At 39.3% G+C, this 12,184-nt stretch overlaps 1 protein-coding gene across 8 annotated transcripts in view; it reads right to left on the bottom strand.

The window, feature by feature from the left end:
- Positions 1 to 12,184, bottom strand: part of LOC127414784 (serine/threonine-protein kinase MARK2-like) — a 102,276-nt gene that overhangs the window by 9,294 nt on the left and 80,798 nt on the right. For all 8 annotated transcript variants that reach the window (XM_051653088.1, XM_051653094.1, XM_051653122.1 and 5 more), the window contains one exon: positions 4,757 to 5,020. In XM_051653088.1, the coding sequence (XP_051509048.1) occupies positions 4,757 to 5,020 (264 nt within the window). The remainder of the gene's footprint in view (positions 1 to 4,756; positions 5,021 to 12,184) is intronic.

Raw genomic sequence — 12,184 nt, 5'->3', positions numbered from 1 at the left:
CTAAAAATCTGTAGACCCGCCGGTGGGTCCAAATGGGGGTTCTATGTCACAAAAAAAGATTAAACTTAAAATGTTCAAGTCTCCGAATACTTAAGTCCGGCATATGTGGTATCATTTGAAAGCTTAGAATCTGAACTTTTCATAGATAACCATCACTTCTGCATTTATGTTACATAAAATAAAAAAATTATGCCTGAAAACATTTGCGTGGCAAATCAGCGCCACCTAGAGGTCATGCGGTAAAACTATTAATATGAATATTAAAGTCTTTCAAATAGCACGTAAATAGACAAATCATATATCAAATGAAAGCTCTCATTCTCAGCAATGTGACTGTCCAGTTTATTTTGTTGCTCTAATACCAAAGTTTGAAAGATTTTCAAAATAATAAAAAAGTTAAATATAATTTCTGTACGTCATCAAATACAAATGTCTCTTTTATGTGCAGTTAACTGCTGCTGTAAGCCCCAAATAGCAAAACAAATTTAATCTGCTTTTTCCTTAGGCAGTTTTCTAAAACATTTGCCATTTTTTACTTATCTGTGAGCTTGCTTATGTGAATAATCCAATGTTGTATCTGAGATGTCCAGAACAAAATATGCATTCCAACAGGAAAAGCATGCTAAACAAATCATCATAAATATATGTTATCGACTATTGATGATAAAATTTTATACATCATCGCAAAGGGGAGGATCTCAGCTTTCTAATGACTGAGCTTCAGAGGCCAAGATATTTGATTAAACAAAAGGGTTTGTGTGTGTGAACTGAAAATTTTAATTTATGTCTATGGATGAACATCTCTGAGGGCTAAAATTCGTTAGAGCGCCACCTACATTTGAGATCGGCATTTTGTGATGGAAGGTGATGGAGAAAACATAATTTTTTCTAGTACTTGCTGCCATCTAGTGGAATAAAATAAGACTATTTGGAGGGAGATGAAGTAAACAGAAAAAGATTAAACATTTTTTTCTATAATTCATCATACACATAAACAGATACAATATATTTATGAATAATTGGAGTCTTTTTTTATGGGGGGCTCTGAAAAAATGAGACCAAATTTTGGCAATTAGGCCACAGTATATGTAAATGGTGAGCTTTTAATTTGAGTGTGAAAAATTACAAATTGCAGAGAAGAAGAGGTTAAAATACTTTCTTCTATCCCAGCTTATTGTGCAGAGACAACTATAAGAGATCTGTAGGTTGATTTCCTCAAAAATTTTAAAACACTATGTCACTTTGACGCTATAAAAATGGCTCTGTTTGTTTTGAGCAGCCCATCCCGCCCAACACAGTGACACTGGCTCAACCAATGGCATCAATTTGGGGCGGGACTATGTTTATTTGATTCAGGTGTTTTTTTGCAATTTCGTTTGGTGACGCTAGTGGTGCAAAAATGTCACACTTCAGCTTTAATCATAGTCAAATGTATTATGTAAACAGTAAATATGGAGCTTAACATACTGTACTCTTATTGCTAGCTGAAAGCAAAATGATATTTGCCATAAAAATGGGGTGGGGAATGTGTACATTTGTGAATGACAGATGTTGCGATTTTTCTGCAGAGTTATGCATGCGCAGATTCCATGTGGGCCTGCTATTTAGGCATTGTATTTAGGCTACTTTTATAGGAAATGCAACCTTTCTAAAATGGCAAATGCAGTAATTGAATGCCGGTTAACGTTAGTGTAATAAAGGTGTTATAGCAAATGATGAAAGATTTGAAAAAGAAGCACTACCACTGGGATATGTCGGGATGCTCGCGAGGGTTAACTTGACCTTTAGCCTCAAAGTTCCAATTCTGTTTGCAGCAGGTAGATGCTCAAATAAATATGGCCTGACTTCTAGAAAAAAATTCATTCAAATTGACATTCAAGTCTACCTTAATTCTGGTGTGGAACGCCCACTTTTCACTATAGATTTCTCAATGGATACAATTTAAATCCCTTGCTAAATTTTTCCTTGTTGAATATCATGTTTCATTTGGAAATACCTCACATTATAAAAGTATGGGTTGTGAATGCTGTTTCATGTTGACTTTAAGATTCTAATAAACACACAACTCTACGGCATGTTGAACCATTACCACACTGGCATGAACATACACAAAAAGACATAAAAACAGACAGATGTATACAGGCATGAAAGAGGTGTTCAGAGAATGGCATCTGTCATTTCACCCTTTCCTTCTGAAATCTGAGACTGGACATAAGATGAAAGACTGGTGTGGTGCTCTTATGTTCCTAAAAAAATATCAGAGAGATTGAGTCTTGAGTGCAAAGTGTTTAAACTGATTTGCTGTTAATTATACAAAAAAATTTAACAAAATTTTCAAGAAAATGTGTTATTGTGTTACAGTAATGTTAAGCATACGTTTTTTTTTTTTTTGTAAACTGCTATACTAGCGAGCGCCAAGGTGTCCCCTCCACAAGTACAGTTGAAGTCATAAGTTTACATACACCTTAGCTAAATACATTTAAACTCAGTTTTTCACAATTCCTGACATGTAATCGTAGAAAACATTCCCTGTCTTAGGTCAGTTAGGATCACTACTTTATTTTAAGAACGTGAAATGTCAGAATAATAGTAGAGAGAATGATTTATTTCAGCTTTTATTTCTTTCATCACATTCCCAGTGGGTCAGAAGTTTACATACACTTTGTTAGTATTTGGTAGCATTGCATTTAAGTTGCTTAACTTGGGTCAAACTTTTTGGGTAGCCTCCCACAGGCTTCTCACAATATGTTGCTGGAATTTTGGACCATTCCTCCAGACAGAACTGGTGTAACTCAGCACAGGCTTTTTCAGCTGTGCCCACAAATTTTCTATTGGATTGAGGTCAGGGCTTTGTGATGGTCACTCCAATACCTTGACTTTGTTGTCCTTAAGCCATTTTGCTACAACTTTGGAGGTATGCTTGGGGTCATTGTCCATTTGGAAGACCCATTTGCAACTGAGCTTTAACTTCCTGGCTGATGTCTTGAGGTGTTGCTTCAATAAATCCACATAATTTTCCTTCCACATGATGCCATCTATTTTGTGAAGTGCACCAGTCCCTCCTGCAGCAAAGTACCCCCACAACATGATGATGCCACCCCCATGCTTCACAGTTGGGATGGTGTTCTTCAGCTTGCAAGCCTCACCCTTTTTCCTCCAAACAGTTTGATTTTTGTTTCATCAGACCAGAGGACATTTCTCCAAAAAGTAAGATCTTTGTCCCCATGTGCACTTGCAAACTGTAGTCTGGCTTTTTTATGGCAGTTTTGGAGCATTGGCTTCTTCCTTGCTGAACAGCTTTTCAGGTTATATCGATATAGGACTTGTTTTACTGTGGATATAGATACTTGTCTTCCTGTTTCTTCCAGTATCTTTACAAGGTCCTTTGCTGCTGTTCTGGGATTGATTTGCACTTTTCACACCAAACTACGTTCATCTCTAGGAGACAGAATGCATCTCCTTCCTGAGCGGTATGATGGCTGCGTGGTCCTATGGTGTATATACTTGCATACTATTGTTTGTACAGATGAACGTGGTACCTTCAGGCATTTTGAAATTGCTCCCAAGGATGAACCAGACTGAGATCTTGGCTGATTTCTTTTGATTTTCCCATGATGTCAAGCAAAGAGGCACTGAGTTTGGAGGCAGGCCTTAAAATACATCCACAGGTACACCTCTAATTCAGTACACCTCCTATCAGAAGGTAATTGTCTAATTGTCTAAAGGCTTGTTATAATTTTCTGGAATTTTTCAAGTTACTTAAAGGCACAGTTAACTTAGTGTATGTAAACTTCTGACCCACTGGAATTGTGATATAGTCAATTAAAAGTGAAACAATCTGTCTGTAAACAATTGTTGGAAAAATTACTCATGCACAAAATAGATGTCCTAAACGACTTGCCAAAACTATAGTTTGCAAATATGAAATCTGTGGAGTGGTTAAAAAATGAGTTTTAGTGACTTCAACCTAATTGTATGTAAACTTCTGACTTCAACTGTATTTATAGAGCAGGGGAATGCAATACCCCAGCTGTTACCATGGATACTGTCATCACGGAGGTGCGGAAAATGTAGAAATGTATCGAGAGTGTGTGCTGGAACTTGGATATACAGATGATGAAACTGATGAGAAATATGCATGTGTACAAATGAGCTGAGATCTGTGTGGAAATTATAGGCACTGACAGCACACTGATTGCCTAATAAAGGCCTGAACTTGTGGGTGAGATCGTGTGAGACGATAACATCAAACACTTCAAAAAATTGTGCATGCATGTGTCGGCCCGTGCAGTTTGGGCCGGCAGGGTAGTGCACTTTACAAGGATAACTCTACAAGTTCTTTGTTTATAGATGGAAAACAATCAGACTATTTACATTTTGTAATTCAGTGTAATGACAGACACCTATTAAATAAGCATCACACACGTACATGCATAGCTAATACTCATAGCAGGAAGCAGAGGTGTGAGAATGTGCTGACGTGTCAGTGTGGTCGTATTCTTCTTTTTAATTTAACAAGTCTCTTTCTCTCTTTTCTTTTTCATCACCACCCAATCCATCCATCTTTTAATGGCCAAAATATCCAACATTCATCACACTCATGCTCACACCACAGCTCTCAACCACACTTGGGCTTCTTGTGCTGGTAACACCTTCCATAATCAGCATTGAATTCTGCTGTCACTCAGTGGATCTACAATCAGCTTCTACAGCTTGTCTATCTATTGATTCATGAAGCTCTTTTTGTCTCCCTTACCTGCGCACAAACTTCGAGGTGAACTTGCTGAAGATGCCAGAAGCCGCAGGTTGTCGCTGTTGGCTGTTGCCATGTGAGAGGGAAGGGGAGGTGGGGGCTCCGTGGTACGGAGAACCCTGTTGGTCACGTGCGCCCCTCTGCTGGCCGAGGTGGAAAGTGTTGCGGGTGGGCACCCCTCTTGGGAAGTTGGTACGGTCCGTCCCAGCTGCGCTGCTGATGTTGTGGGCTGAGGGGGAGGCACCAGGTGGTCTCTGTGTTGGATCACTGTGACAAAGCAATTTTCCCCCCAAACAAAAGGAAAGACAATGATGAGCATCAAATGTAAGCAATTTAAAAATCTTAAATGTTAATTGTAATTTTTTTAATAAAAAAAGCTAAATAATAATTAAATTTGAGTTCAAATGCATTTTTTATAAAAATAAATTGAAATGTAATTTATATTTTATAATTGAAAAATACTTAAATCAATAAATAATTTGGTGAAGAAATGGGAGGTTGATTTTCACAATGTCTGCATAAATGATTTGCATTTAAAGCCTAAAATATTCAATCTCCATAATTAAAATATATATTTTTTAAGTTCATTCCAATTTTATCATAGGAAACACGCAGATCATTTGTTTGCTTTATGATGTCCATGTTGGCTCTTGCAGCACTCCAAAAACACATGTTATGTAATCTCCAAATTAGAGATTGTCCCAAAGAAACACAAGATCAGAGGACTCGTCGTTCTGGCGTCTGTGGTCATGAAGTCATTTTAGAGACTGGTGTTGGCCCACCTGAAGGGCATCACTGAACCCTTTCTGGATCCTCTGCAGTTTGCCTATCGAGCAAACAGGTCTGTGAATGATGCAGCCAATAAGGGACTGCATTACATACTGCAACATCTAGACTAGGGACTTATGCAAGGATACTATTTGTTGACTTCAGTTCAGCTTTTAACACCATCAACCCTGCTCTCCTGTGGACTAAATTAACCCAGCTCTCTGTTCCTGCCTCTATCTGTCAGTGGATCACCAGCTTTCTGACAGACAGCTTTCTCCAGCACATGTACAATCAGCACTGGTGCCCCCCAGGGATGTGTACTCTCCCCACTACTCTTCTCCCTTTACACAAATGACTGCACCGCCAAGGACCCCTCTGTTAAGCTCCTGAAGTTTGCAGAAGACACTACTGTCATCGGCCTCATCCAGGATGACAATGAGTCTGCATACAGAAGGGAAGTTGAACAGCTGGCTGTCTGGTGCAGTCAAAACAACCTAGAGCTGAACACGGTTAAAATAGTGGAGATGACAGTGGACTTAGGAGGAACACCCCAACATTAACCCCGCTCAACATTCTGAACAGCACTGTGGTAGCAGTGGAGTCATTCAGGTTCCTGGGCACTACCTTCTCACAGGACCTGAAGTGGGAGACCCACACAGACTTAATTTAAAAAAAGGCCCAGCAGAGGTTATACTTCCTTCACCAGCTGAGGAAGTTCAAACTCCCACAGGCGCTGCTGATATAGTTCTACTCAGCAGTCATTGAGTCTGTCCTTTGCACTTCTATAACTGTCTGGTTTGTTTCATCTAACAAGTCAGACATCAGAAGATTTCAAAGGATTGTTTGGACTGCTGAGATGATTATTGGCACTCCCCTACCCACCGTGCTAGAACTATTCACATCCAGAGTGACGAAAAGGGCTGGTAAAATCACTCTTGATGACAGTTTTTGAACTGTTGCCCTCTGGCCGGAGCTACAGAGCACAGAGCACCAGAATAGCCAGGCACAGGAACAGTTTTTTCCCTCAGGCCATCCAACAATTAAAACTGCCCACAAATACTTTCCTTTTGTCAATACAACGAGCAATATTCAATCCATCCATTCCTACTTATATCCATATTTCATTTATATTCTTTAACATATCCTACCTCTTCTTCAATACATTACATCACCTGCACATAACTGTATATCTATATATAAAACATTCGAACGACATTATTGCGCGATTGTATATTTCTCTTTTTTTCATCTGTTATATCTTTTTTTAATTTTTATGTCACTATATGTATATATGTTTAAATGTATATGTTTGTATGTATATACAGTTGCATTTGCACTGGAAGCTTCTGTAACCATGACAAATTCCTTGTGTGTGTAAGCATACTACGGCAATAAAAGTCATTCTGATTCTAATAAAATATCCAGAGATCATACTATTATATCTCTCACACACACACACACACACACACACACACACACACACACACACACACACACACACACACACACACGTTGGTGCAGCCATATACATAATGATTTTTATACTGTAAGAACTATAGATTCTATCCCTTATCCCTAACAACACCTCACAAAAAACTTTCTGGATTTTTACATTTTCAAAAAAACATAATTTAGTATGTTTTTTTAAGTGATTTGAATTATGGGGAGACTAGAAATGTCCTCATAAACCACATTTATAGCATAATACCCTTGTAATTACCAGTTTGTTACCGAAAAAAATTTCCTTGTAAACCACCCAAACCTGTACACACACACACACACACACACAAATTAGTGATATTGTGAAACCTGCTCACAGCATGTGTGTGTGTTTGTGTGAGTCCTAGTGTGTGCACTGAACCAGCAAACCTCCTCCCATAGCAGTCCTTTCTGCACACTGTCTGTGAAAATCTCACCCAACCATGTCATGTCCATGCCAACATCTGTTTAAGTGCCAACGAGTGTAGTAGAACGTTGCCAAGAATAGGCGCCAACTGGCACAAGCACAGCCGGGGAGGTCACATGACTCTGGTTAACTGAACCTGCCAAGCTAGATTACAAAACACTGTCCAACCACTTCAACAAGGCAGTGAAGTGTGCTAGACCGTGACTGTCTTAAAGGGGGACTCACATTTGGTCACTTCAGAGACATTATAGGATGAAACGGGTCACTGGTGTACATATTAATGGGAGAAATCATAATATTGAATATGGCGGCTGAAGGAATGGATGTCTCGTCTTGAAGTTAAACAAGACAATCCTCTTTTTTATAGAGACTTTCACTTTTTCGTTTTCATTGAGAACATGCATGCGCATTAGCCCGACCAGCCTGAAAAACAGTTTTTTTGTGATCTGAGCTAAATAAGAAAAATTTATGATTTTGAAATATGTTATTTGCTCATAAACTTGACCAATTGTTTTTGGTTTTTGGAGATTTTTGGTCTTCCCCATTCAAATAGATAGGAGCTTCATTTGTTACCATTACAAAAATGGCCGCCAAGTGACCTGAATTGCCATAAAAGGGATTTTATTGAAGTGACCAAACAGGCCCAGAGACACGGCTGTGTTTGAAATGATGAATGGTGATCTAAAGCTGCTCTAACTCATTTATGGCCACATTTTTGTAGCTCCTGATTTCACAAGGTTCCACACACTGGTTTGCATCTAGAGAGTGAAAACTTTGAGTTTTAAAGACATTTGTTGGTTTGTGGATTAAACCGGGGAACAGCATTTACCATGACACAGAATCACTTCAAACAAATATCTTTCTTTATGTTTCACCTCAAATGTGCATCTCTGTTGTTTTTTGTTTTGGCCATCTATCATCACTTACCTTCTGCGAATCCAAATACAACCCAATGGGCTAAATATAACCCTCTTAAACCCTCTTCAAAAAATATGCTCATTGGAAAATGTATCCCTAGTCATAACTAACATTTCACAGTGGGGAAAATGTGGAGGAAGGGGCCTGAATCACTGGGAGAGTGGCACATTCTAACACTGTACTGGGCAAGGATACTTGGGGGCAGATTTGGGTAAAATTTAATTTACATACTCTGACCTATACAAGCTAACACACACAAACAGACACACAAGCACCTAAGCAAGGGAGATAGATATTCCCATGGTAACAACCTAGTATACAAGATATAACACATTCATGTCCAGCTCCATTGCACATATGCAGATGTGTTTATACTGTATGTGTTTACATGTAAGAATAAGATGTAAACACATGTGAAGCAAATATGTGCCGGAGTGTAAGAACCAAACCCATGTCACTGTGAAAACACATCTGCACTTATGACGTATTACAGAACACATGAATTATGCATGATGGGACTGAACCTGTGGGACACATATTGTGTATATGGCTTTGGCATCATATGCGTTTCGTCTATCTCTCCAGCAGATATTTTCACAGTGGCAAACCACACGATTCCAAGGTGTGAAAGTCAAGACCTTTTCAAATTACTCAATGTCTATGTTCTCCAATGCATTGAATTCCATAATACTATAGCACATCCTCTAAGCGGCGTATTGCTCGCAGGTCAAACATTGGAACGTGGCACTCAAAGTTCAAACAAAGTTCAAACAATTGCTGCTGACCTTTCGAAGTGGGACTCGTCCAGTAATAGTGTTGAGAGGTGTGTTAAAGCCTTGACGTGAGTCATGTGAAAGGGCCTTGAGAGACACAATGAGCCACACTATGAGCTCTACATAGCCCCTCACTCGCCAACTCATATACACAGTGTTGAAGTCAGAAGTTTACATCCACTTAAGTTGAAGTCATTAAAACTCATTTTTTAACCACTCCACAGATTTAATATTAGCAAACTATAGTTTTGGCAAGTCATTTAGGACATTTACTTTGTGCCTGACATGAGTCATTTTTCCAACAACTGTTTACAGACAGATTGTTTCACTTTTAATTGACTATATCACAATTCCAGTGGGTTTACATCCACTAAGTTAACTATGCCTTTAAGCAGCATTGTCCAGCAAAATTCCAGAAAATGATGTCAAGCTTTTAGACAATTATTCAGTTAGCTTCTGATAGGAGGTGTACTGAATTGGAGGTGTACCTGTGGATGTATTTTAAGGCCTACCTTCAAACTCAGTGCCTCTTTGCTTAACATCATGTGAAAATCAAATGATATCAGCCAAGACCTCTGAAAAACAAACTGTGGACCTCAACATGTCTGGTTCATCCTCTGGAGAAATTTCCAAATGCGGAAGTATAGTACGGAATTATAAACACCATGGGACCACACAGCCATCATAGCGCTCAGGAAGGAGAAGCATTCTGTCTCCTAGAGATGAACTTAGTTTGGTGTGAAAAGTGCAAATCAATCCCAGAACAACAGCAATCACCTTGTGAAGATGCTGGAGAAAACATGTAGACAAGTATCTATATCCACAGTAAAACGAGCCCTATTTCAAAATAACCTGAAAGGCTGCTCAGCAAGAAAGAAGCCACTGCTCCAAAACCACCATAAAAAAGCCAGACTAGAGTTTGCAAGTGTACATGGGGACAAAGATCTTCCTTTTTGGAGAAATTTCCTCTGGTCCGATGAAACAAAAATTGAACTGTTTGGCCATAATGACCATCATTATGTTTGGAGGAAAAAAGGTGAGGCTCGCAAGCCGAAGAACACCATCCCAACCGTGAAGCATGAGGGTGGCAGCATCATGTTGTAGGGGTGCTTTGCTGCGGGGGGACTGGTGCACTTCACAAAATAGATGGCATCATGAGGAAGGAAAATGATGTGGATATATTAAAGCATCAGCTCAAGACATCAGCCAGGAAGTTAAAGCTTGGTTGCAAATGGGTCTTCCAAATGGACAATGACCCCAAGCATACCTCCAAAGTTGTAGCAAAATGGCTTAAGGACAGCAAAGTCAAGGTATTGGAGCGGCCATCACAAAACCCTGACCTCAATCCGATAGAAAATTTGTGGGCAGAACAGAAAAAGCATGTGCGAGCAAGGAGGCCTACAAACCTGACTCAGTGAAACCAGTTCTGTCTGGAGGAATGGGTCACAATTCCAACAACTCATTGTGAGAAGCTTGTGGAAGGCTACCCAAAAAGTTTGACCCAAGTTAAACAATTTAAAGGCAATGATACTAAATACTAAAAAAGTGTATAAAAACGTCTGACCCACTGGGAATGTGATGAAAGAAATAAAAGCTGAAATAAATCATTCTCTCTACTATTATTCTGACATTTCACATTTTTAAAATAAAGTAGTGATCCTAACTGACCTAAAACAGGGAATGTTTTCTACGATTAAATGTCAGGAATTGTGAAAAACTGAGTTTAAATGTATTTGGCTAAGGTGTATGTAAACTTCTGACTTCAACTGTATATATGGCTCTTGCACAGAGGCACTGTTTCACTCTAGAGGGGAAATGGTACACAGGGGGCAGGGAACCACATAGGAGTGAGAGAAGCAATGTAAAAGAGCAGCAGTACCTTCTCTCAATGGTCCCCAACCACGCTCGGAAGAGCCTCAGTTCACTGCATGCAACAGACCAGCCATTCACTTACAGCAGCACTAACAGGCCAACTCGAACCATTCACACTCCATGCTGCTCTAGCTGCAGTGCTACAGTTGATGGTGTGGTCAGTGTTAAGTGTGAATATTGTTAATTTCAGACTTTTTGTCACTTTAATTGATCAAGACAGTTGAGAGAATACAGGAAATTATGGTGAGAGGAGGATGAAACATGACTGAGAAATGAAGCGAGTCGAAATCAAACTCCATAAATGTGAGTTAGGTCATGGCACTGACACGCATGTGCTTAGTTAAAAGGATAGTTCATAATGAAAATTATTTCATCATTTACTCATTTATGTTGTTCCAAACCAGTATGACTTTCTTCAATGGAAAAAGTACATGTTAGACAGAATACTAGAACTGACAGCCTCAGTCACCATTCACTTTCATTGTATGGGAAAAAATCCTTCAGGATTTCTCCTTGTGTTCCATGAAAGTTAATCATATGTGTTTGGAACGACATGAGGGTGAGTAAATGATGACATAATTTACCTTTTGTTTTTAGAAATGGCCCCTGGAAGAGCCATCTGGTGATAAAGTGAAGTGGGGCCCATGTATTGTTAGCAGTGGGATGTTATCTGTAACTTTGGTGATACAGTAGGACAGCACAGTGTCCATACACATGGAAATCATGGCCGTAACGCTTCTAGGGGGACAAACGTTCAGGGAGGCCCACAACAACTCCCAAATGTTGATGTAAAGGACCCAGAGCAATATGCAGTCAGGGGGCTCAGAATTCCTGGTTACGTCCCTGAAGGTAAGGTTAACTAAGCAACTACACAACATCAATGTCCCCATTCCCAAGGGCCAGATAGCGCCATCCATCTCCCCTCTTAAAAAGCGCAGTGACCCATTCATAAAATTATTCATTAATAACAAGTATTATTATGTCATATCTCTGTCCCTAAAATGCCTGCTGTAAAGACCCATGTACACAAGCATGAATTTACGTTTTGGTCCAGTCTCGTTTATAATGGTTATTGCATTGTCTTTGCGGTGCAGTTGGTTGACCAAGTCAGTCCTGATGGATAAAAGAACAGCTTACTTGAACATTTTGCCATTATTTAATCACCCTTATGTAAGTGCCTCACTGAATCCCAGA

Source organism: Myxocyprinus asiaticus, chromosome 2, assembly GCF_019703515.2.
Source record: "Myxocyprinus asiaticus isolate MX2 ecotype Aquarium Trade chromosome 2, UBuf_Myxa_2, whole genome shotgun sequence".
In the NCBI taxonomy this organism is placed as follows: Eukaryota; Metazoa; Chordata; class Actinopteri; order Cypriniformes; family Catostomidae; genus Myxocyprinus; species Myxocyprinus asiaticus.
The sequence above is the reverse complement of the archived record's forward strand: the minus strand, read 5'-3'. Positions and strand labels throughout refer to the sequence as shown.